Raw genomic sequence first — 22,749 nt, 5'->3', positions numbered from 1 at the left:
GACATCAAGTTGAAACTCTTCTGTGCTAATACTCTTTCTACGTTGCTACATGGGAGAAAGCTTTCGTCAACACTTTCCCGCGAAATGATCAGGGTACGAGTTACCTTTAAACGTGTTGATCCAAAGGAGAAAGTGACAGTGGTTAGGCTACATATTAAAGAAGGGCAACATCTCCATTCCTGAAGGCGTCACACATATAGTGCGGTACTTTGGAGGAGTGCCAGCGTGAGTAAGAGTGAATGACAACTACATATATATATTAATTCCTGGGGAGGAAACTTAACAACATTTGAACATTTGTCATATTTAGTTTCATAGCCAATAAAACAATCTATTGGAGAGTCGAAATATTCATTGGAATGTCATTAAAATATTTTTCTGCACACTTGTAAAAAATCGAGTCATTTTGGAAATAAAAGCAATATATTTCTGGAAATACATGTAAACAATTTCATCAACATTGAAAGCAATACCAAAAGGGAATGATAAACAATTAATAAACTTTTACATAGGGCCATCTATGGCGCTCACTTGTAATCGACAATAGTACAGAGTACGGACAAATAAGAAAACAGCAATTAAAAAAATTGCGATGTAAGCGACGAAGATACCGCCATGATCCTGAAAAGGAAAAAATAAATTGTTATTATATTTCCGCTTGAATAATTTTCTATATGTATAAGAAATACTTTCGTTTTGTTTGTCAGAAAAAGAAAAGAAAGACAAAATGTAGGTGGTAGGGTGGTGGATTGGGCGGCGTTGGATGAAGACGATTCTCCCGCGCCTAAAAACGGGACAAAATATGCCAAATGGTCCTCCATGTTGGGGGTTGGATAGGGCTGACAACCCTACACGAAAAATCGATGTTACGAAGCCACGGAAGGAGCCTCGGACAGGATGGATATCAAAACGACGAACCCGACAACGACAACGGATTAACGACTTGCGCATGTAAAATACTGTAAAACTTATCCACATCATCCACATCATTGCCTACTATGTAATATTTTCTCTAAAATACTGTAAATTCATATGTACAGGCCTACTAAGTATAGGTAAAATTTGTATAAAGTAGGAAATCTGAATTGAAAATATATAGTTCGTTAGAACTATCAAACATAATCACAACGTGTTTTATTCTGTGGAGTCCAGGCAATTGCTGCTCCCAAAATTCACACTACGTGGTTAAATTATTGTGGAGTTCAGGCAATTGCTGCTCCCAAAGCCGGTTAGTCCGAAGTTTGGCATTTAGCTGCTCCGACTATCCATAAACTCATTGCATTTAAAAGAAAAGTAAGGTAAAGAGGAACTATCAAGTGGACTGGCAACATCACACGCATTTTGTCATGCAACGTGCGCTCCTTGTGCAGACTGAATGCTGCTGAGCAACCAGCCGATACCGTCTCAATATAAGGCTGATGTAATGGCGTTGCAAGAGATGCGATGTACAGGGATTGGTTTCTTGGAGAAGAGCCGCTACACCATATATAATAGCGGCCATCCACTAAACTATGTGCTAGGAGTAGGTTTCTTAGTCACCCAAAAAAAAAAGAAACCTGCTGTTATCGGCTTTGAAAATATTAACGAAAGGCTATGCACTCTGCGTTTGTGAGGCAAATTTAGATATATAGTCCTCATAAACGGTCAAGCCCCTACAGAGGAGGAGGATGTTACGGAGCCACGGAAGGAGCCTCGGACAGGATGGATTTAAAAACGACAAACCCGGCAAGGACAACGGATTAACGATTTGCGCATTTTCTCATGTGTATGCAGACCGAATGCTTCCATAGCCTCATAGAAATACCAATGATAACGGACTGCGGATTTTTCAGTTAGCAGTATTGCATGAAATGGTTGTTAGAAGTACCTGGTTTGCTAGGAAAGCGTCCACAAACATACGTGGGCCTCTCCAGGCGGGACCACTTTCAACCAAACTGGCCACATGCTGATTAAACGCCGCCCCTCTCAGCCTTGATAAATGTCAGAACATATAGGGGGCCAATATAGACTACTATCTCGTTGGCATAGTGTTCCGAGCTCGAATCACGACACCACCTACAATCCCCTTCGACAATCAGGTGAGAGTGAATACTGAATCCATTCACAATACAGCCCTCCGCAGCACCTACAAGGGCGAAATGGATGCCGCAATAACCGCAGTCAACAGAGATCCTGGAGATGAAGCATCAACAAACGATCTTCATAACCACCTGAAGAACGTTATCATAAATACGGCCACAAACATACTTGGCCCAAGCCGCAAAAAGAGTCGCAACGGCTGGTTTGACGATGAATGTAAACTAGCAACGGAACGGAAGATTGCTGCATACCGAGTATGCAGAGACTAATCATGAACTCCATCGAGCGAAGAAACGACTTCACATGCCGAAAAAGGAAGCCCGGGAGAACCAACAAGTTTGTGAACTAGAAAAGTAAAAAGTACGGAATCGTGATGGGACGATTCAGAGGCCGTTCCTCCAGCCAGGGGTTATTCCCCCAGCAAGAGGAGAGCGCCGACACATTCCAACCACCTCTGAATGTGCCTGCAATTCCATCAGTCACCATAGACGAACTGCTGGAGATTTGCGGCAAAATAGGAGACAATAGAGCACCGGGTCTAGACGGAGTATCGAATAAGCCCTTAAGCTTGCCGTGAAATCCAGACCGGACTGTTCGCTGAGTTGTTCGAAGTGTGCATGTCCGAGGGAATATTTCCAGCGGTATGGAAGCGACAGAAGTTCGTGCTTCTGCCTAAGCCTGGTAAACCTCCAAGTGAACCATCCTCATACCGACCCAAATGTCTTTCGGACACTGTGGGGAAAACGATAGAGCGGATAATCTATAATAGATCACTCCCGGTTGTTGGGAGCCAAGGCGGCCTTTCAGATCGGCAGTATGGGTTCCGTAAAGCCAGATTAACCACTGATGCAATCAAATTGGTTACTTGTTTGGCCGAAGATGCAATCGACGGAAAGGGTAGTACCAGCAAATATAGCGTGGTAGTAACCCTGGACGTGAAAAATGCATTCAATTCGGCCAATTGGAATCTAATACGCAAATCCCTAGCGAAGGTAGATATTCCCGCCTATCTCGCCGCAATTGTCGATAGTTATTTAACTGAAATGAGGCTCTGGTACGACACTGATGACGGACCGCAGTCGTACGTCGTTTCCGCGGGTGTCCCGCAAGGCTCCGTATTGGGCCCACTACTGTGGAACATCATGTACAACGATGTACTTAATCTTCCCCTTCCGGAGGAAGCTACAGTGGTGGGTTACACTGACGACATAGCACTGGTTGCTGTCGCAAAGCATCTTGAAGATGCTGAGTTATTCTCAAGCGAAGCAATCAGTGCTGTTAAAAGTTGGCTAGAGAGTTCAGGTCCGACACTGGCGGAGGAAAAAACAGAAGCGATCCTCATCACTAAGCGCCGGAAGAGAAACTACGCCTGTATAAGAATCGGGAATCATATCATCACTTTCAAGCCGACCATCAAATACTTGGAGGTAATGATATACAGGAAGCTCAGCTATAGCGATAGATCGTCCACTGCTAGTAAGGCCCTGGCAAGCATGATGCCGAACGTGGGAGGGCTGCGGCATACCTCTAGGTTGCTTATAGCCAGGGTGGAGTTCTCAATCATGCTCTATGCAACCCCAGTTTGGAGGGAGGCATTGCATTGCACTAACAAACTGAGTGCAGTATACAGGAGGACAGCCTTGAGGGTATCCTCTGCCTTCAGGACTGTCTCAGATGATGCAGCCTTCGTCATCTCTAGAATGATGCCGATTGACATCTTGGCAGATGAGATGACGAATATATACAATGCGAAGCCAATCTCTTCCTTATTACAGACGAAGAACGCTGAAAGGGAAGAATCCATAAATAGATGGCAAGAATGGAGGGGCATGGAGGATATCGGCAACACCTTCACAGGTTTAAATTGGAGACCTGACCCGACTGTCCAAATTGCGGTGGAGTCCCAGAGGACCCAGAGAATGTATTCTTCCACTGTCCGAGATTTGTGGAAGAAAGGAGGAAACTAGGGACAGGAGAGGTACTGGTACCAGAAAATCTGGTGTCGAAAATGCTAACACATCAAGAGAATTGGGATGCGGTCAATTGTATGATCGCATCTATCCAAAATAAACTGCGAAAAGCAGAGGAGAGGAGAAAAACGCGGTCACGTGCGCAGCGTATAGAAGAAAGGTGACTAAGCTAGAATGAGCTGACTCCGTGCGGTGATGTAATACGTTATGGTGGTTCCGTCGGGCAGGGAGGGAATCGAGGGTGGTTTTAGTGGGTAAAAATCCCACACGCTGGTGTGTCCAGACCAGTGTCTTTTGAAGATTTCCTTCTCCTGAAAAAAAAAAGACAGACAAACAGGCAGAGATCTGTCTTTTGAAGATTTCCACCTCCTGAAAAAAAAGACAGACAGACATCGACTCGATTCTAATAAGGTTTTGTTTCACACAAAACCTTAAAAAGGCGGACAGGAAACTCTGAAAACCAGCAACAATAACTCTGAAGGAGGAAAGCGTACAGCGAATGTACGAAACTCGACCAGCGTTGCGAAGCCCAAGATGAACGGAAACGATGGATGGACTAAAGTTACCAGCAAAAAACGAAAGGAAAAGCAGAAGTGCGAACCCATCCAGATGCGATTGTTATCTCCAATCTGTCCTACGCGGAGATACTCAGAAAGGTCAAAGCAGAGCCCAACCTACAAGAGCTGAGCCGAAATGTGAACCTAATCCGATGAACCCAGAAAGGGGATCTCATGTTCGAGCTGAAAAAATCCATCGTAAGCGGAACTGATGACTTTCGCACTAAAATTAAAAACTCACTTGGGGAGAATGCCGCAATGCGAGGCCAAAAACATGAGATCTACATACAATGTAAGGATCTCGATGAAGTGGCATCGAAAGGAGAAATTTGTAGTGCTTTAAAGGAGCAATTCAAGTTAGAAGAACTTACCGAGGAGTTTGTTGTGAGTTTACGACAAGCTTATGGCTGTACTCAAACGGCCACAATACGAGTACCAGCGGAGGCAGCGCAGAAGTTGTTGACGGCCGGAGAAGTTCGGATTGGATGGGTTGTCTGTCGTTTAAGAGAACAGGCACTAAAGAGGTGCTTTAAATCCCTCATGTTTGAGCACTTTGTGGAGGTGTGTACCAGCAGTATTGATGGATCCGATCGATGCAGTAGGTTGGGGAGAAGGGCTATATTGCCAGCGAGTGCAATAGGGACCCCAAATGTCTATTGTGCGAGTTGAAAGAGGGACACGATTATTATTATTCTGTTAAGGGAAAGTCGCACCGCGTCCTTGAAGAACTATTGTGCCCCTTTTACTGGTTATAGTGTACCTGTTGATCATAGTATCTCAAGCAGGCCAGTAACCGTTAGGAACTTTAGTATGTTCCCCACTTCCTGAAGTTTCAGCTTTGCATCTGGTATTAAGTTTTCTCCCAGATGTATCGACCTACTTTGCACAAGTGCATAGAGGTTTCGTCCTCCTCCTCACAGAACCTGCAGGCAGTGTCCGTAGATATCCCTAGCTTCCCTAGGTGGTAGTTCAGCCGACAATGACCAGTGAGAATTCCCGCTATGATTTGGAGTTTCTTTTTGGTGAGGTTTAAGCAATCCTTTGTGCGCATGGGTTCGTATCCCCCAATAAGCACCCTGGACTGCTTCATCCCTGGTAGGCCCGCCCAATATAGTTCCCTCAACCGTTTCTCTTCGTTTCTTAGATTCATAGCCATGAAATCGTTTCCGATTCCACAGAAGGGCTCTGGCCCGTATAGGCTGGTTCATCCGCTGCCTCATTGCCTTCCAGCCCAGCATGGCCTGGAACCCAAAGTATCCAGACCTTGTTGGACGAGCCGAGTGTATTCAGTCTCTCAAGGCATTCCCATACCAGTTTAGAGTTCACCTGGTTGGACCTAAGTGCCTTGATCGCTGCTTGGCTATCGGTGAGAATAGCTATGTTCTGCCCCCTGTAGTTCCTTTGCAGATTAAAGGAGACACATTTGTCTATGGCGTAAATTTCCGCCTGGAATATGCTAGTGTACCTGCCCATTGGCTCAAAGTACATTTTCCTTGGACCAATGACACCGGCACCCGCTCCCTCTGCTGTGAGGGATCCGTCAGTGTACCAAGTAATCAGTTGCTGGTTTAAGCCGTATGTCGCAGCCACGCTCTCCCAGTTTGTCTTGTTACTCCAACGTGTTTCAAGCTTCTTATCGAAGTGAAACCTCGTTGTCATGTTGTCCCCCGGTATCAGTAATTCGGGATACCGCCTAGAAAGGATATCAATCTTCCTTCGATTTAGGCAGCTCCCCGCCTCACTCATGCTACCGGCCATCCTGAATATTGATCTCCTTGCCTGCATCTGTATGTGCAGATGGAGAGGGGTTAATCCCAGAAGGACCTCCAGGGATGCCGTTGGGCATGTCCTCATTGCCCCACTGATACACACGCAAGCCAGCCTTTGGAGCTTATGTAATTCCCTGGCTTGTGTGCTGAGTTGAGTTCTTTCTGCCCAGATTACCGCTCCATAGGTAATCATTGGTCTTACTATTGCAGTATATATCCAAAGTAGTATCTTCGGGCTATAACCCCATTTTTTTCCTGCTATGGATCTGCAAGTCATCAGAGCCCTCGTGGCTTTCCGACATGTGTCTTCCAGAGTAATTTTTGGTCTAGCGTGATTCCCAAGTATTTGACCTCTGTTTCTCGTTTCACCTCCATATCGTGTAATGTTATGGCTTTCAGGTGATCCAGCTTACGCCTCCTAGTGAATGGTACTATGGTGGTTTTGGTTGGGTTGATCCGCAGTCCCACCTTCCTGCACCAGGCACTAGTAACCCTTAATCCAGTTTGGATTCTATCACATAGGGTATCTTCATATTTGCCCCTACAGATTAGAACAATGTCGTCCGCGTAGCCCTGGACTTGTATTCCACTATTAGTTAACACGTCTAGGAGTTCATCCACTACCATACTCCACATCAGCGGCGATAGTACTCCGCCCTGTGGACAGCCTTGAGTGGCGTTCATGATAATAGAATTTATACCTGTTTGTACCTCTATTTGTCTGCTTTCTAGCATTTTGCCCATCCAGAGTGCCAGGGTGTTTCCCACTCCTTTGCGGCTCTGGGCATCCTGTATCTCTGTGTGCGATGTGTTGTCGAATGCTCCTTCGATATCCAAAAACGCGCACAGTGCAATTTCTTTTGTTTCTATGGCGTCCCGTAGTACCTCTGTCAGCTGATACAGAGCAGTTTCAGTTGACCTTCCTACCCGGTAAGCGTGTTGACAGCGATGTAAGGGATTACGCTTTAGAACGTTAGTTCTAATATAGTTGTCTATGACCTTCTCCACCGTTTTGAGTGCGAACGATGTTAGGCAGATTGGTCTGAAAGATTTAGGGTGAAAAGGATCCTTTTTACCCGCCTTCGGAATAAAGACCACTTTTGCCCGTCTCCATGCCCTTGGTATGTAACCCAGTGGTATGCTCCCCCTTACCACCCTCAGAAGAGACTCTAAGATAATTCCTAGGCCTCTCTGGATAAGTGCTGGGAAAATGCCATCTGCTCCGGGAGATTTCATTGGTTGAAAGGTTCCCACTGCCCATCTTAGCCTAGCTTCTGAGCATACCTCTTTTGCTAGTTTCCAGCTCTCTTTCCTTCCCCCTTTATTCGTTGTTGGGGTGTCAGGCAGATTCTTGTCGCCTGCCGCCGAGGGGTAGGACCCCGGGAAATGAGTCCTGAGAAGCAGGTGTACCCTGTCCTCCTCATTCTCGGTGAATGTCCCATCTTCCTTTTTCGGTGACATATGGGTCACAGATTCGACTGGTGGAGCGGCGATATGAGCTTGCGGTCGACAGGCCATACAATGTATTGCAAGTCAGGCAGCCAGTGGCTTTTTGTGGGCGAAAATAAGTGGTGTAGATGTATACAGCTGCTATGCCCCACCAAGTCTGACACTGTCTGAACTCGAGCAAATGCTTGATAATTTTGTTCTCGATGCAAGGGGGCGAAGTCCAAACGTGATTGGTGGTGATTTCAACGCTTGGGCCCTTGGGTGGGGTAGCAGAGGATCAAATGCTAGGGGGCGCAGTTTATTAGAAGCTTTTGCGCAGGTGGACATAGTTTTGGCTAACGAGGGTTCTGTGAACACCTTTTAGAAAGGAGGGTCAGGTTCGGCTGTAAACCTGACCTTTGTCAACCCTTCGCTGGTGCGTGGTATGTCCTGGTGCGTCAGGGAACGCTATACCCACAGCGATCACCAGGCGATCTTCTTTGAGACATGTATCCATCCACAGGGCAAACACCCATTATGCCCGAAACCGAGAAAGATTTCAGGCTGGTCTGCAAAAACTTTGTATGAACAGAGCTCCATAGAGGTGTGGTTAGATTAACTTGCTAAAGCAGTTGCTTCTATGGAAGGGGCCGTCCATGTGGCCCAATGCATCGGCAAGGCATGTGACGCGTCCATGCCTAGGAGGTGCTCATTCCCCAGTACGAGACCAAACTACTGGTGGAATGGTGAACTGGCTGGTCTTCGATCAGCCTGCCACCGAGCCAGCAGAGCGGCTCAGAGCGCGGTAGGTAGAGTCGATCAGGGGCAAAGAGAGCGCGCCCATAAGGCAGCCCCCAAAACCCTCAAGCCCGCTCTCCAGTGAAGCAAGAGGAAATGCCTTAAGGAGCTCTGCTACACAGAATCGTTATGGGACGATTTAGAGGCCGTTCATGTGCGCACATCACGTGTCCTACCCTCTTGCTGAAATCATCCAGGGGTTATTCCCCCAGCAAGAGAACACCGACACATTCCAACCACCTCTGAAGGTGACGGCAATTCCGCCAGTCACCAGAGACGAGCTGCTGGATATCTACGGTAGAATAGGAGACAATAGAGCGCCGGGCCTGGACGGAGTATCGAATAAGGCCCTTAAGCTTGCCATGAAATCCAGGCCGGACATGTTTGCTGAGTTGTTCAAAGCGTGCATGTCCGAGGGGATCTTTCCAGCGGCATGGAAGCGGCAAAAGTTGGTACTTCTGCCTAAGCCTGGTAAACCTCCAGGTGAACCAACTGTGGGGAAAATGTTAGAGCGGGTAATCTATAACAGATTTCTCCCGGTTATTGAGAGCCAAAGCGGCCTTTCAGATCGGCGGTATGGGTTCCGTAAAGCCAGATCAACCATAGATGCCATCAAATTGATTACTGGTTTGGCCGAAGATGCAATTCACAGAAAGGGTAGTACCAGCAAATATTGCGTAGTAGTGACCCTGGATGTGAGAAATGCATTCAATTCGGCCAATTGGAACCTAATACGGGAACCTCTGGCGAAGATTGGTATTCCCGCTTATCTTGCAGCTACTGTCAACAGCTATTTACAAGAACGGAGGCTTTGGTATGACACCGATGACGGACCCCAGGAGTACGTTGTTTCCGTGAGTGTCCCACAGCGCTCTGTACTGGGCTCACTGCTGCGGAACATCATGTACAACGATGTACTTAATCTTCCCCTTCCGGAGGAAGCCACGGTGGTGGGCTACGCCGGCGATATAGTGTTGGTCGTGGTCGCAAAGCACCTCGAAGATGCTGAGTTATACTCATGCGAAGCGATCAGTGCTGTTAAGGGATGGCTAGAGAGCTCAGGTCTGACACTTGCGGAGGAAAAAACGGAAGTGGTCCTCATCACCAAGCGCCGTAAAAGAAATTTTTTCCGTATTCAAATTGGGAATCATATCACCACTTCTAAGCCTGCTATCAAATACTTGGGAGTGATGATAGAGGGGAAGCTAACTATAAGCAACACGTGCAGTATGTTTATGTTAAAGCATCCAATGCAAGTGTAGCCCTGGCAGTACCTGGCCGCAGTAACCGTGGATGTGAAAAATGCATTCAATTTGGCCAATTGGAATTTAATACGGAAGGTTGGTACTCCCGTCTATTTCGCTGCTATCGTCGATAGTTATTCAACTGACAGGAGGCTCTGGTATGACAACGATGACGGACCCCAGGATTACGTTGTTTCCGCGGATGTCCCGTAGGGCTCCGTATTGGGCCCACAACTGTGGAACATCATGTACAACGATGTACTTAATCTTCCCGTTCCGAGGGAAGCCACAGTCATGGGTTACCTTGAAAACAGCGCTGGCTGTTGTCGCAAAGCATATCAAAGATGCTGAGTAATACTCGCGATACCATGACCGTCCGGTTGTGGATAAAATCCGGCTCAATAGGTTACGGTGAGCGGGTCACTTAATCCGTATGGATGAGGATGATCCCACCCGGAAAGCCTATAAGGGCAATATCTATGGTAGAAAAAGAAGACGGGACAGACCCTGCCTAAGATGGAGCGATGGCGTAGGCCAGGACGCTAGACAGCTTTTAGGGATATCGAATTGGTGGACCTCGGCGCAAAACCGGGATGTCTGGAGTTCCTTATTAAGGCAGGCCTAGACCGGATACCGGTTGTTGCGCCGTTGATGATGAGTTATACTCGAGCGAGGCAATCAATGCTGTTAAAAGTTGGCTAAAGAGAACTACTGAATGAATCGCAATTATCCTAGTTTGCGGATCGTAGAAATATGCTCTGAATAACTCGTGAAAATTTCAAAGAATTTCGTTGGGTAGATTTTGGGCTATGGTGGCAGCAGGTTTTCAATATGCAGTTTCGAGAAAAACGCATTTAAAAAGTAGAATGTGATTTTTAGCCATAAAACCTTATCTGGTCATTAATCTGCTATACCTAGTCCATAGACCTTAGGTGACTTTAAGAAACACATGCAGCGCCTTGACTTCAGTTGTTGTCCTTTTAGCAAAGTCATTCGGACCGATAAAATTGCACTTTATTACGCCAATCGACATAAATCTGGCATGTGACTTATTACGTGTTTAACACTATAATTTCCGAACGATTCCGAATATCAAAAAATCACTTTGCCCATATATTCTACACTATATCTAGATGCAATTGATACAAAAAAAAATTGATTCCGCGGATTCGACACACGGGATGACCCTCTTAATGAGAAGAAAAACATATTATTTTCCCCTTAATGTTATTGGCATAAATATATTGATTTTTTTATTCATTACTACGATTAACATTTTTAAATGTATATTATGATTCTATCCCAGATTTTTTCTTGTACTATGGTATTTTTTCCTAAATCCCCCTTAAGTTAAAAGTAGTGTTACCATGAAAAAATCGATTTTTTTTAAGCATTTGATTGAAAGTCTTCGGTCCAAACTAAATATACTCCTAAAGTATAGAAATTCAAAATATTTCTAAAGTATAGGCATGGAAATTAGCCGCCAGGACTTGCTCCAATCGTCCCTTCTATATAATATCCTCCATCTTATATGGTTATAAATAGCTGACTAAGATCTAGGCATTACGTAAAAACATTTATTAAAAATAAAAAAAATAAGAAATCGACCCAGTACATGAGAAAGGATTTTAGAACATCTTATCAGTTAATTTTGTTATGAAAAATCGATTGTCAACACTTTAAACGTGTTTTAAATGGAACCAGATTTTTAAAGTGTCGGAGAAGCACTCATGAAAAACCCTTAGCCTTAGCCGATTTAGGTGAAATTTGAATCTCATATGCTACACACCTATGATGATGAAATCCGTGTACGGCTGTTGGCAGCCAAGAGAGCCTATTTCAGCTTACTTTGCTTCGCTTGAAACGTCTCAGGGTCAAAGCTCTTACTGTGCAAGATAATGATCATGCCAGCCCTCATGTATTCCTCGGAAAGCTGGGTTCTTAGCAAGCAATATTGCGAACTGTTGCGTCGCAATAAGTTCAAGAGAAGAATCTTCCGAAGAATTTTTGGCCCCCTATATAAGGATGGACGATTCCGTAGTCTACATAACGGCGAAATCTATGAGCGATACCACGACCGTCTGGTTGTGGATAAAATGCGACTCAACAGGTAGCGGTGGGCGGGTCACTTAATCCGTATAAATGTAGTTGCCTGGAAAGTCTATAAGGGCAATATCTATGGTAAAAAAAGAAGACGAGGTAGACCCTGCCTAAGATGGAGCGATGGCGTAGGTCAGGAAGCTAGACAACTTTTAGGAATATCGAATTGGTGGACCTGGGTGCAAAACCGGGGTGTCTGTAGTTCCTTATTAAGGCAGGCCTAGACCGAATACCGGTTGTTGCGCCGTTGATGATTATGATCAAATCCAACCAATATTCTAAACCTGTGGGGCGAGTTCTTGCCGAAAATGTTCACGTACCGTCAATACTCTTCTGCATTATTATGCCTCTTGAGCGCTGCAAGAGTGCGGCTAACGGCGGCCAATCTTCTGCAGACATGGGACAAATGTATCTATACTTGGCTACAACATGTCTACAGCGCCCGGCTACTGAATGGAAAATTAAATATCTAGAAAGATTAACGATGTTAAGTTGAAATTCCTACGTTAGCGATATTCGGATCGAATCAAATTAATGTAGCACATGCCGCTCAGACATAATCAGCGTTACTACAAGAAGTAAAATTTAAAGTAAATAGTCCGTCAACGACCCAAGACAATATTGCTCCAGAGGATTAAGAACTCCAAGTAGATCCAAGTAAGACGCTGTATTACTTTAAGACGCTAGGAATGATCTGACTACCACAAAGAAACCAATTCATGATCAGCACTAACGTGGAACAATCAAAGAGAATTACAAAACGAACAGTTGTATCAAAAATAGCCCGCTTATTTGGCCCATTGGGGCTCGTAGCACCGATAGTTCTTCAACAATTGTATAAGCTAGAATGGGATTGGAATGCTGCGTACCTCAGGAAATACTTGTATATTCAGGGTGGGGCCTGTGTCGAGAGCGACATGAGACATTTGATCACTTGCAGACCCAAGACACGATTGTTTACACGATTACGCAAAGATTTGACTGCATGTATTTGCCGATGTATTAGAATATGCCTTACGAGTTGCGTACATTCGGTCATTCGATGGAAACCACAGGGTTATCCTTCGGCTTGCCTGCGCAAGGTTGTAGCTATGTGTGGCGAAATTTGCTGCTCAACTATCAGAAAGGATCAGACGAGACTTCCAGATAGCATATATGGTAATTTTTTTCGAATCGACTCTGAAATTGTATTATCCTGGATAAATTAGAAGCCTACAGTGTACTGTTGTGTACCGTTACGGTCTTGAATGAAGTGCTCTAACACACTTCAAGGCCCTGACCCAATATGAATTGTTGCGCCAACGATTATTATTATTAATTAGAAGGTCTTCAACTACCAAACATTTATTGCAAACAAGATCGGAGCTGTATACGAAACCATCACTCCTAGCCAATAGCGTCATGTTCCAAGCATAGAAGATCCAGCAGTTGTCTTACCACGCAGGATCTTGTAATATTTAGCGAAAGCGTAGGTTGGAGCAATGTGATTAAAGGTTTCACGATTTCTCCACGAAATTGAAAACACATAGCGCTAGCGCAGATTCTATCCTTCAATAAAAATTTATAACGATTTCTGCGACAACATCAACAAAAAACGAAAATATCATAAATAGTATCAATCATGAGAATTCATTTTAAAAACTGTAATCAATCTTGGTATACGTGTAAAATTCATTAACCGAACACGAAATCCTCAATCCTATCAAGTGATTAAAACGTCCGTTGTTAGAGACGACTTTAAAGAGGAGATCCGTCAACTTCAACAGCATGGAAGGATCGACCAGAAAAGTTAATTTAGATTTCATTTAAATACATCACTGTGATTTTTTTAGATTTTTCGGCTGAGAACAAGACCTGTTACACTTTGTGAGGGTCATATTTCGAGCAATCACTCCCCTACGCCTCATCCGGTATTACATATGGGACCAGTTTCGAAAAGTACTAATTGAGCAATTTAATTTGATACCTCACATGATCACATTCTGCGAAAAAAAATGTGTACCCTCCATTCACATGTATGGGGAGCCCCCGTTAAACTTAACACAAAATGGCGCTGTATGTAAAGGGAATAACAGGCTACACGCCCTCACCAAATTTCGTGACAATCGGTCTAGCCGTTTCCGTATAAATCGGGTGTGACACACAGACATCAACTCCATTCTAATAAGGTTTGGTTAACAAAACCTTAAAAACAAGCAGGGAACCCGCAAGCTAGACGCTACAGGTATGAACGTTTTTGCTTGTTTCTTATGTAAGTACATTTGAGTGCAGAACTATCCCAATTGTACGAAGCCGGTAATGTATATGTATACTTATATTTCCACTTCCTCAAAAAAAAAAAAAATTATCGAAGTCAAGCAGACACACGAGTGCTTGAATTAAATCTTGCTTCAATGGAATATCGCCGATATATTGCCTTAGATGAATGTGTTTAATGCGCATCATATTTAATGCATGTTCATAAGAATTTGGGTTTGGTTGGTTTATGTATGAAATTCAGCTACATTCAAAACGAAAAAAAATAGTAAAAATACAAGTGATTTTCAAAGTTTCCCAGTGTGATTTTTATGAAAAATTTGGTAAGTTTTCTCTCCGAATTATGTGAGAATGTGCTGCACGAGATTTTCAACCCTTTTTTTCGCCAAAAAAGTAGATATTCTTGGGTCGATTCAGCCAAAACCTAACGCTAATTTAGAATTTAAAGTGAAAAACATCACGTGAAAATGCCCTTGCGAAGCATATGAAAAGTATATTTGGTGAACCGGAAGTTTCAATAGAACTGAATAGATTATTTTCCTGGCTGTTCATGAATAAGAAGTGTCTTTGGAATAAAGCTGGATTTAGTGATTTAATTTTATGGGAATACATCTTCAGGCATTATTAAACCACATTGCTTTGGATCTCAACGAATAGAGTTCATGTTAAGTAACCGTGTGGCAATATCTGTTAGTTTACATAACGAGAACATTGATGTTTTAAAATGTTTGATTGACACAATAATTGTTAAAAAACAAGTCGGAATACCGGAAGCTCGCGCTTCGGGTATAAAGGTTTTGTGTTCATCTTATGTAAGAAACTTCAACGCACATTTTTCTGTCCGTATATAGCTACAAATCCAACATAATCCTTCATATTTTTCCTAACTACGAGACATACGTACATATTACAACCATAGATATCACGCTCACCCTAAACAAACAAACTGCCTATTACCGAATACTGTACACATATATGCAAGTATATAAATTCGTACCCATGTTTCCGATTTACTTCTTATATCTATTTGGATTAGACACTACCTACATACACACATGTCTGGCTGACAAATAACTAAAAAACTAAAACAAAATAATTCTCTGCGACCCAATTCATAAGAACTCATTTCGTTGTGGTATTGAATTGATATGTCATGATGACGTCATGCAGGTTGTAGAGTACACGAAATTCACAAAAAATTGTGAAGTTTCAACCCCTATAACTTTGTTAATAATAGTTGGATTTTCTTCAAACTTGACCAAACTGTGCATTATGTTCTTCATTATACGCATGGTAAATTTTGTACTTCTGGGATGAACATAAGGGGGGTGCCGGGTAAATTTCTAAAATGTGGAAATATACTATTATTAACTTTATTTGTGCAGATATCTGAACCGGATATATTTTGAAGCCTAGATTTTGTAGAGATGCATCACTGTGATTTTTGTCAGATTTTTCGGTTGGATAGGTTCTGAGAACGAGACCTGTTACACTTTTTGTGGGTAATATTTTGAACCCTCACTCCCCTATGTTTCATCTAATATCAAATATTGAACCAGATTCGAAAAGTACTAATTGAGACCTTTCATTTGATACCCTACATGGCTAAATTCTGTGAAAAAAAAAATTTGCACCCTCCATTCATATGTGCGGGGAGCCCCCCTTAAACTTAACACAAGATGGCGCCACTTACTGCATGTAAAGAGAACACCAGATTACATACTCTCACCAATTTTCGTGACAATAGGTCTAGCCGTTTCCGAATAAATCGGGTGTGACAGACAGACAGACAGACGGACAGACAGACACCGTCTCGATTCTAATAAGGTTTTGTTTCACACAAAACCTTAAAAAGAGCTTAATTTTCGAATAATGAAAACTCCTTATTTTACAATCCTGGCAATTGGAAATCTGTGAAGTTTGTATATTCCGTTAATTAAGTCCCATATACATAGATTCTCTCAAATAACGGGTTTATCGAATGGCATTCAAAACGATCTTATTTCGGCTTTAGCTAATGTAATTCGAAATCGAATCGGAAAATGTAAAGGTAGACGAAACGCCAGATGCTAGCGACCGAAAATAAATGGGCAATGATTTTCAGATGAAATTGAAACAAGTCCGGAAACCGGAAGCTTGGCGCTTCATGTGTGAAAGGTTTTGTTTGCTTCTTCTGTGAGTATATTTGAGTGCAGAAGTATCTCATTTGTACGTAGCCCGTTACGTATATACATTTAGCATGTCAGACTATTCACTTTAGGGTGATATTGATATTTAGTTGCAGTAAATTTACACGATAAAGTCAACTTTGGCCTACTGTAACTTTGTTAGTAATAGTATGATTTTGATCAAACTTGGGAATAACATGCTCCATATTATATTCTATTCTACGACAAATTTTTATAACTCTGGGCTAAACTTAAGGGGGGTTTTACTCAATTTCCCCAAAAATATAGTAATATACTATTATTAACTTAATTTGAGTAGATATCGATATGGAGAGTATTTTATAAATATAAAGGCCGCTTCATGATATTTTTCAGATTTTTCGGTTGCGTAGTTTCTAAAAATGGGTCCGTTAAAGAAACCATCAGTTTCCACCCCTCCCACTCCACGCCATTCTAACAACTGTTAAAATGAAGACCGGCCTTTAGAGTACTAATCGAGACCTTTGATTTGATACCCAACGTGACTATATTCGGTGAAAAAAAATTGTTTGCAAACAAAACCTTAAAAAGATTCGTCGGATTGAAAGGCGTAATTGTCAATCGTACTGAAGCGCAGCAATATGTTCTTACATTTAATGTGCCAGTGTTACAGTAAACATCCGAAACTGAGGAAGGGAACAAGTTGTTCCCGAAATATCCAGATATGTCAAAATAAAAACCACTGTTAGCGGCGAAAACGGTGTTGCGTTTTAATCCATTAATTTTTCGTTAGAAACACCGTGAACACACACTTTCTCAGAGGTATTCTAATAAATCAATTTAAATTTTCTACTGACCGGAAAACAAATTCCTTGAACTGCTGAGTATCCTTGAGTTTTATTTTCTAGCACTCCACTTATAAAATTTCAGTGAAAACCATCAGGCAAATTTTTCTGACGTGTTTTCTGGAGTGACAAGCGATAATCAGTTATCTGACGAGGCTAAAGCAAGGGCCTGGAGAATTTTAATATCGGTAACAAATTGATTGCACAACGTTACGATGTCGCAGCAGACATGAATTCTAAAATTCACGCAGTTTAAATGATAATTCATGAAATACATAAATTAGCAATGTTCGTTCCATGTTATGGACATTCACCAAGCTTAGTTTTGGCCAAGAAGGCTGAGTTTATCCTGGAAATTATTTTTGTTTTTCCCGTATTGACAGAATCCCATATTTCTTTAATCATCATCATCAACGGCGCAACAATCGGTATCCGGTCTAGGAATGCCTTAATAAGGAATTCCAGACATCCCGGTTTTGTGCCGAGATCCACCAATTCGATATCTTTAAAAAAGCTGTTTGGCTTCCTGACCTACGCCATCGCTCCATCTCAGGCAGGGTCTGCCTCGTCTTCTTTTTCTACCATAGATATTGCCCTTATAGACTTTCCGGGCTGGATGATCCTCATCCATACGGAGTAAGTGACCCACCCACCGTAACGTATTGAACCGGATTTTATCCATAACCTGACGATCATGGTATCGCTTATAGATTTCGTCGTTATGTAGGCTACGGAATCATCCATCCTCATGTAAGGGGCCAAAAATTCTTCGGAGAATTCTTCTCTCGAACGGGGCCAAGATCCCTCTTTTTTTTGCTAAGAACCTAAGTCTCCGACGAATACATAACGACTGGCAAGATCATAGTCTTGTACAGTAAGTGCTTTGACCCTATGGTGAGATGTTTCGAGCGGAACAGTTTTTGTAAGCTGAAATAAGCTCTGCTGGCTGCCAACAACTGTGCACGGATTTCATCGTCGTAGCTGTTATCGATTGTGATTTTCGACTCTAGATACGAAAAATTATCAACGGTCTCAAAGTTGTAGTCTCCTATCTTTATTCTTCCCGTTTGACCAGTGCGGTTTGATGATGTTCGTTGGTTGGTTTTTGGTGCTGACGTTGTCACCATCTACTTTGTCTTGCCTTCATTGATGTATAAATTATAGTACAACAATAATATTTTTTTAAGGAAATCTACAGTACAAGCATATGTTATTTATATTGCTTGTACCATAGTTCTAAGATAAGATATCTTTGCACTTTGACCTGCGCGTCAAACAATGTAACATCTGTGTAACGCATGATTACAAGATGCACTCTGACCCAATCAGTGTAACATTTGTGTACCACGTGATGGGAATGTACGAGTATTAGATATTATGACATCTGCATCGCAGATGGTTGAATAAGAGTTTGACCTGCGTGCCAAAAATAGAAATCAATTTTATGACTTGTTCTTCATAAGAAAAGAACAATATTTGGCCTGCGTAGATATAGTATAAATAGTTAAGATCCTACATGTTAGTAGTTAGTTCTGATTCGGAAATAAAGAAGATCGTATGATCTTAGGAACGGAAACTCTGTTTTTTATAACGAAGTGAAAAACATAATTGGCGCCCAACGTGTATTAAACCCATGGTTCTGGGGGGTAAAAAGTAGCAGCGATAAAGTGTACGACGAGACGATAGCAGCGATAAGTGTACGACGAGACGATAGCAGCAGCGAAAAGGGCTTAAGGACGAGAGTTGCAGCTTTGCCGTAGCGTAGAAGGACCCAGAAGGCAGCGGAGACGGACAATGTTTATTTGGTATATGTAGGTATTCTAAATATTGTATAACTAGACATAAGATCAGTGTATTTTTTTGGAGATAACACTGATATAGTGTTATATTTATTGGGCAAATTGACCGAATGAAGACTTCAGGATCGTTTAAAAATGTCGTTGTCTGCCGAAGCTATTGCCGAGATGGTAGAGAGGATTACCCTTTCGGTAGCTAATCAGTTAAGGCAGGAGTTTCACGCTTCCTTAATGGAGCTAAGGTCACAGCCAGGTCCGTCTGTTGAAAGTACTGTAGCTATTGACACTATAGCCACTCAGCTTAGGCAGGCATTTCAAGCTTCGCTAAGTGAATTAAGGCAGTCAGGCCCGTCCGTCCAAAAATACGAAGAAATCAGTATTTCGAAAAAAATGGATTGCAACTTAAGGCTCGATTTACCGAAATCAATGCCTGATTTCAATGGTGCCATGGAAAGATATCCATCTTGGCGACAGTTAGCAAAGGCTGCGATTAAGCCATACGAAGGATATCTTGGGTCTGAAATATATTACCAGGCTGTTGCTATAATTCGCAACAAGGTAACTGGGTCAGCCGATATGGTCTTATCGTCATTCAGTACTCCACTAAATTTTGAAGCCATTCTCGCTCGATTTGACCACACGTATTCCGACAAAAGACCATTATACTTGTTGGAACAGGAACTGTCTACCCTTAGGCAAGGCCACCTATCCATTACACAATTTTTCGATGCAGTCGAAAAACAGTTGACCTCAATTACTAATAAAGCTATTATGCAATATGGAGATGATAGCGAAGTATTAAAATCTCTGAACCAAAAGTACAGAAACGATGCTTTACGCATATTCATTTCTGGGCTTAAAAGACCTATTGGCGACATTCTGTTTGCTAGTCAACCAAAGGATTTACCATCTGCGTTAGCTTTGGCTCAGGAGTTAGAGTCTAATAGACAGAGGTATAATTTTGCAACAGCTTTCGCAAATTCCAATTCCAATGTCGAATATAGTACCAATAGAAGCCCACATTATAAAGTGGTTCGTAAAGAACAAGAAAATAAAGATCAGGATCAACCTGAACCGATGGATGTGGATCCATCTTCATCTAGATTTAGACAGAACTCCAGAAGAAACAACAATTTCCAATCACACTCTTCGAAAAATAACTTTTCAAGAAAACACCAACTGAATACGTTTACGGTGGGAAAACCGAAAACCAACAATGGCCTTCGAATTTTAGAATCAGGATCATATCTTCCCTATATCGAGCATACTCTATTGAATGGACATAAAATTAAACTCCTTTTAGACACAGGAGCCGACAAGAATTATATCAAAGATCTTCCATTTTTAGTTGGTGTATCAAAGGTTAAAAATGCTTTCAGTGTTCATTCTATACATGGTGAAACTGCCATTAAAACAAAATGTCAAATAAGTATTTTTGGCGAAATTGCTGATTTTTATGTAATTCCCATCACCCACGATATGGACGGAATAATTGGTTATGATTTTCTGAAAAAAATCAATGGAATTGTTGACTCTTCCAATAGCAATCTTCACTATAGAGATGGAAGCCAAAAGCTTACTATTGATACTAGTTATCAAATTAACGTTCTTCAGAATATCGATTATAATTCTATTCCTAAAGAAGGGTTACAACAATTTAAAGTGATTATGAATGAAAATAAAAAAGTATTCGCGGATCCAAATGAGGCATTACCGTACAATACTAATGTAGTTGCTACAATTAAGACTACTACTGATGAACCCATTTACTCTAGAAGTTATCCATACCAGATGACGGCAACTAAGTTTGTTAACTCAGAAATAGAAGCCATGTTGCGTGATGGAATAATAAGAAAAAGTTCTTCACCGTATAATAATCCCATATGGGTGGTGAATAAAAAAGGTGTAGATGAACACGGTAACCCAAAACTTCGTCTAGTGATAGATTTTCGCAAGCTTAATAAAAAGACTACTTCCAACAGATATCCCATTCCCGAAACGTCCGTCATATTGTCAAATCTAGGCAATTCAAAATATTATTCCACTATTGATATGAAGTCTGAGTTCCATCAGATTCTTTTAGCCGAAGATGATCGAAAAAAACTGCCTTTTCAGTGAACAATGGCAAACATGAATACTGCTGTTTGCCATTCGGGCTCAAAAACGCTCCAAGCATTTTTCAGAGAGCGATCGACGATATATTGCGCGATGACATAGGCGTTCGTTGTTATGTCTATATAGATGATGTTATCATCTTTTCCCGTAATGTTGAGAGTCATCTCAAGGGCCTACAAATTGTGGTAAAGAAGCTACTTAATGCAAACATTCGCATTTCGTTAGATAAATGCAAATTTTTCAAATCGGAATTGGATTTTTTGTGGTTTATCGTATCTGAAATTGGACTCAAAACAGCCGATGATAAAGTTAGCGCTATTCTAACACTAGTTGCCACCGTCCACTGCAAAATTTTCGATTATACATCTTCAAATTACATACCAATACGAAATGGGGACGTGGGGATCTATGAAGACTACATATACCTGACGCATAACATTAACCTAACCGATTTTGAACAAATTATGGCGGATATAACCGATCTCAGAAACATGTTTGGAGTATCCGAACAAAAAGAGTCTATGGAAACCAACGCGAATGAAATTTCCAGATTAATCAAACCTCTTACATTAGGATGCAATAGACATAAGCGGTCTGTCGACTTTATTGGTTCTGCAATTAAGTTTGTAGCTGGTACGCCTGATCACGACGATTTCGTATTACTTGGCGAACGTCAATCTAGATTAATAAATGCCGAGAATCAGCAGGTAGAAATCAATTCTGACCTAACAGACAAAATAAATGAACTTACAGAGCAAATTAATGCAATGAAGTCTCAATATTATGATACTAATGAACCGAAATTTCCAGACCTATTTGAAATAGTCTCAATTAGAAACCAAAGAGCGATATCTTTGCTGACAAATGCTGTCTACTCGGTTGCTTTAGCCCAATTAAATGTTATTAATCCTGTTATTCTAACGGACGAAGAAGTCCTCACAATTTTAAAAAAAGAAGAATTACCAATAACAATTAGCGACTTAATTTCTTCATCACATGTAGAAATATATATAAGTAACAAAGTGTTTAAGTATATGATTAAAGTACTAAACGTAAGAAATATCTGCCCGCTGGTCATTGTACATCCAGTCAGACATAATAATACAATAATAGATTTAAGCAATAAGCACGTCGCAGAATGCAAAAAAGAAACACATTCTTTGAACAACTGCCGAGAAGGAAGTGGAATGCCAACTTGCAGAATCGATCGCTTCGACAAATGCCTCACCATGATTTTCAACAGTAACGCCGCTATATGCAAGACTACATCGTCGTATCATATTGCTCCTCTCTCGAGAGTGGATGATAATAAAATCATAATAAATGACGTCACAATATCCGAAGGTAATCAGAAGTTAAACCTCACAGAACATTCGGTTTCGGTAACATTACCCTACCTGCACCAAGTTCACCTGCGTAACTTGCACAAGATCGACAAATCCAATTCGGAAGCAAGATCAACAAGCAGGGTATGGTATATAATGGTGACGATATTAGCAATTGTGGGTTGTATCCTAGTAATTTATCTAAAATGCCATCACAAACAGCCGAATATAAGTCCAGTCACAACGAACTTCAACATGGAGACAGAGGTAGAAAGGATCGTACGCAATATCGCCGAAAGTCATCAGAAGATTCGGGACGA

At 41.9% G+C, this 22,749-nt stretch overlaps 1 protein-coding gene across 5 annotated transcripts in view; it reads right to left on the bottom strand.

Moving 5' to 3' along the window:
* Positions 1–401: 401 nt before the first annotated feature.
* The window catches only part of LOC119647680 (type 1 phosphatidylinositol 4,5-bisphosphate 4-phosphatase), a 96,675-nt gene continuing 74,327 nt past the window's right edge, over positions 402–22,749 (bottom strand). For all 5 annotated transcript variants that reach the window (XM_038048764.1, XM_038048761.1, XM_038048763.1 and 2 more), the window contains one exon: positions 402–621. In XM_038048764.1, coding sequence (XP_037904692.1) covers positions 505–621 — 117 coding nt within the window. In that variant the 3' untranslated portion in view covers positions 402–504. The remainder of the gene's footprint in view (positions 622–22,749) is intronic.

Source organism: Hermetia illucens, chromosome 2 (genome assembly GCF_905115235.1).
Source record: "Hermetia illucens chromosome 2, iHerIll2.2.curated.20191125, whole genome shotgun sequence".
Lineage (NCBI taxonomy): Eukaryota > Metazoa > Arthropoda > Insecta > Diptera > Stratiomyidae > Hermetia > Hermetia illucens.
Note: the sequence above shows the minus strand (reverse complement) of the source record. Positions and strands in the feature narration are given on the sequence as shown.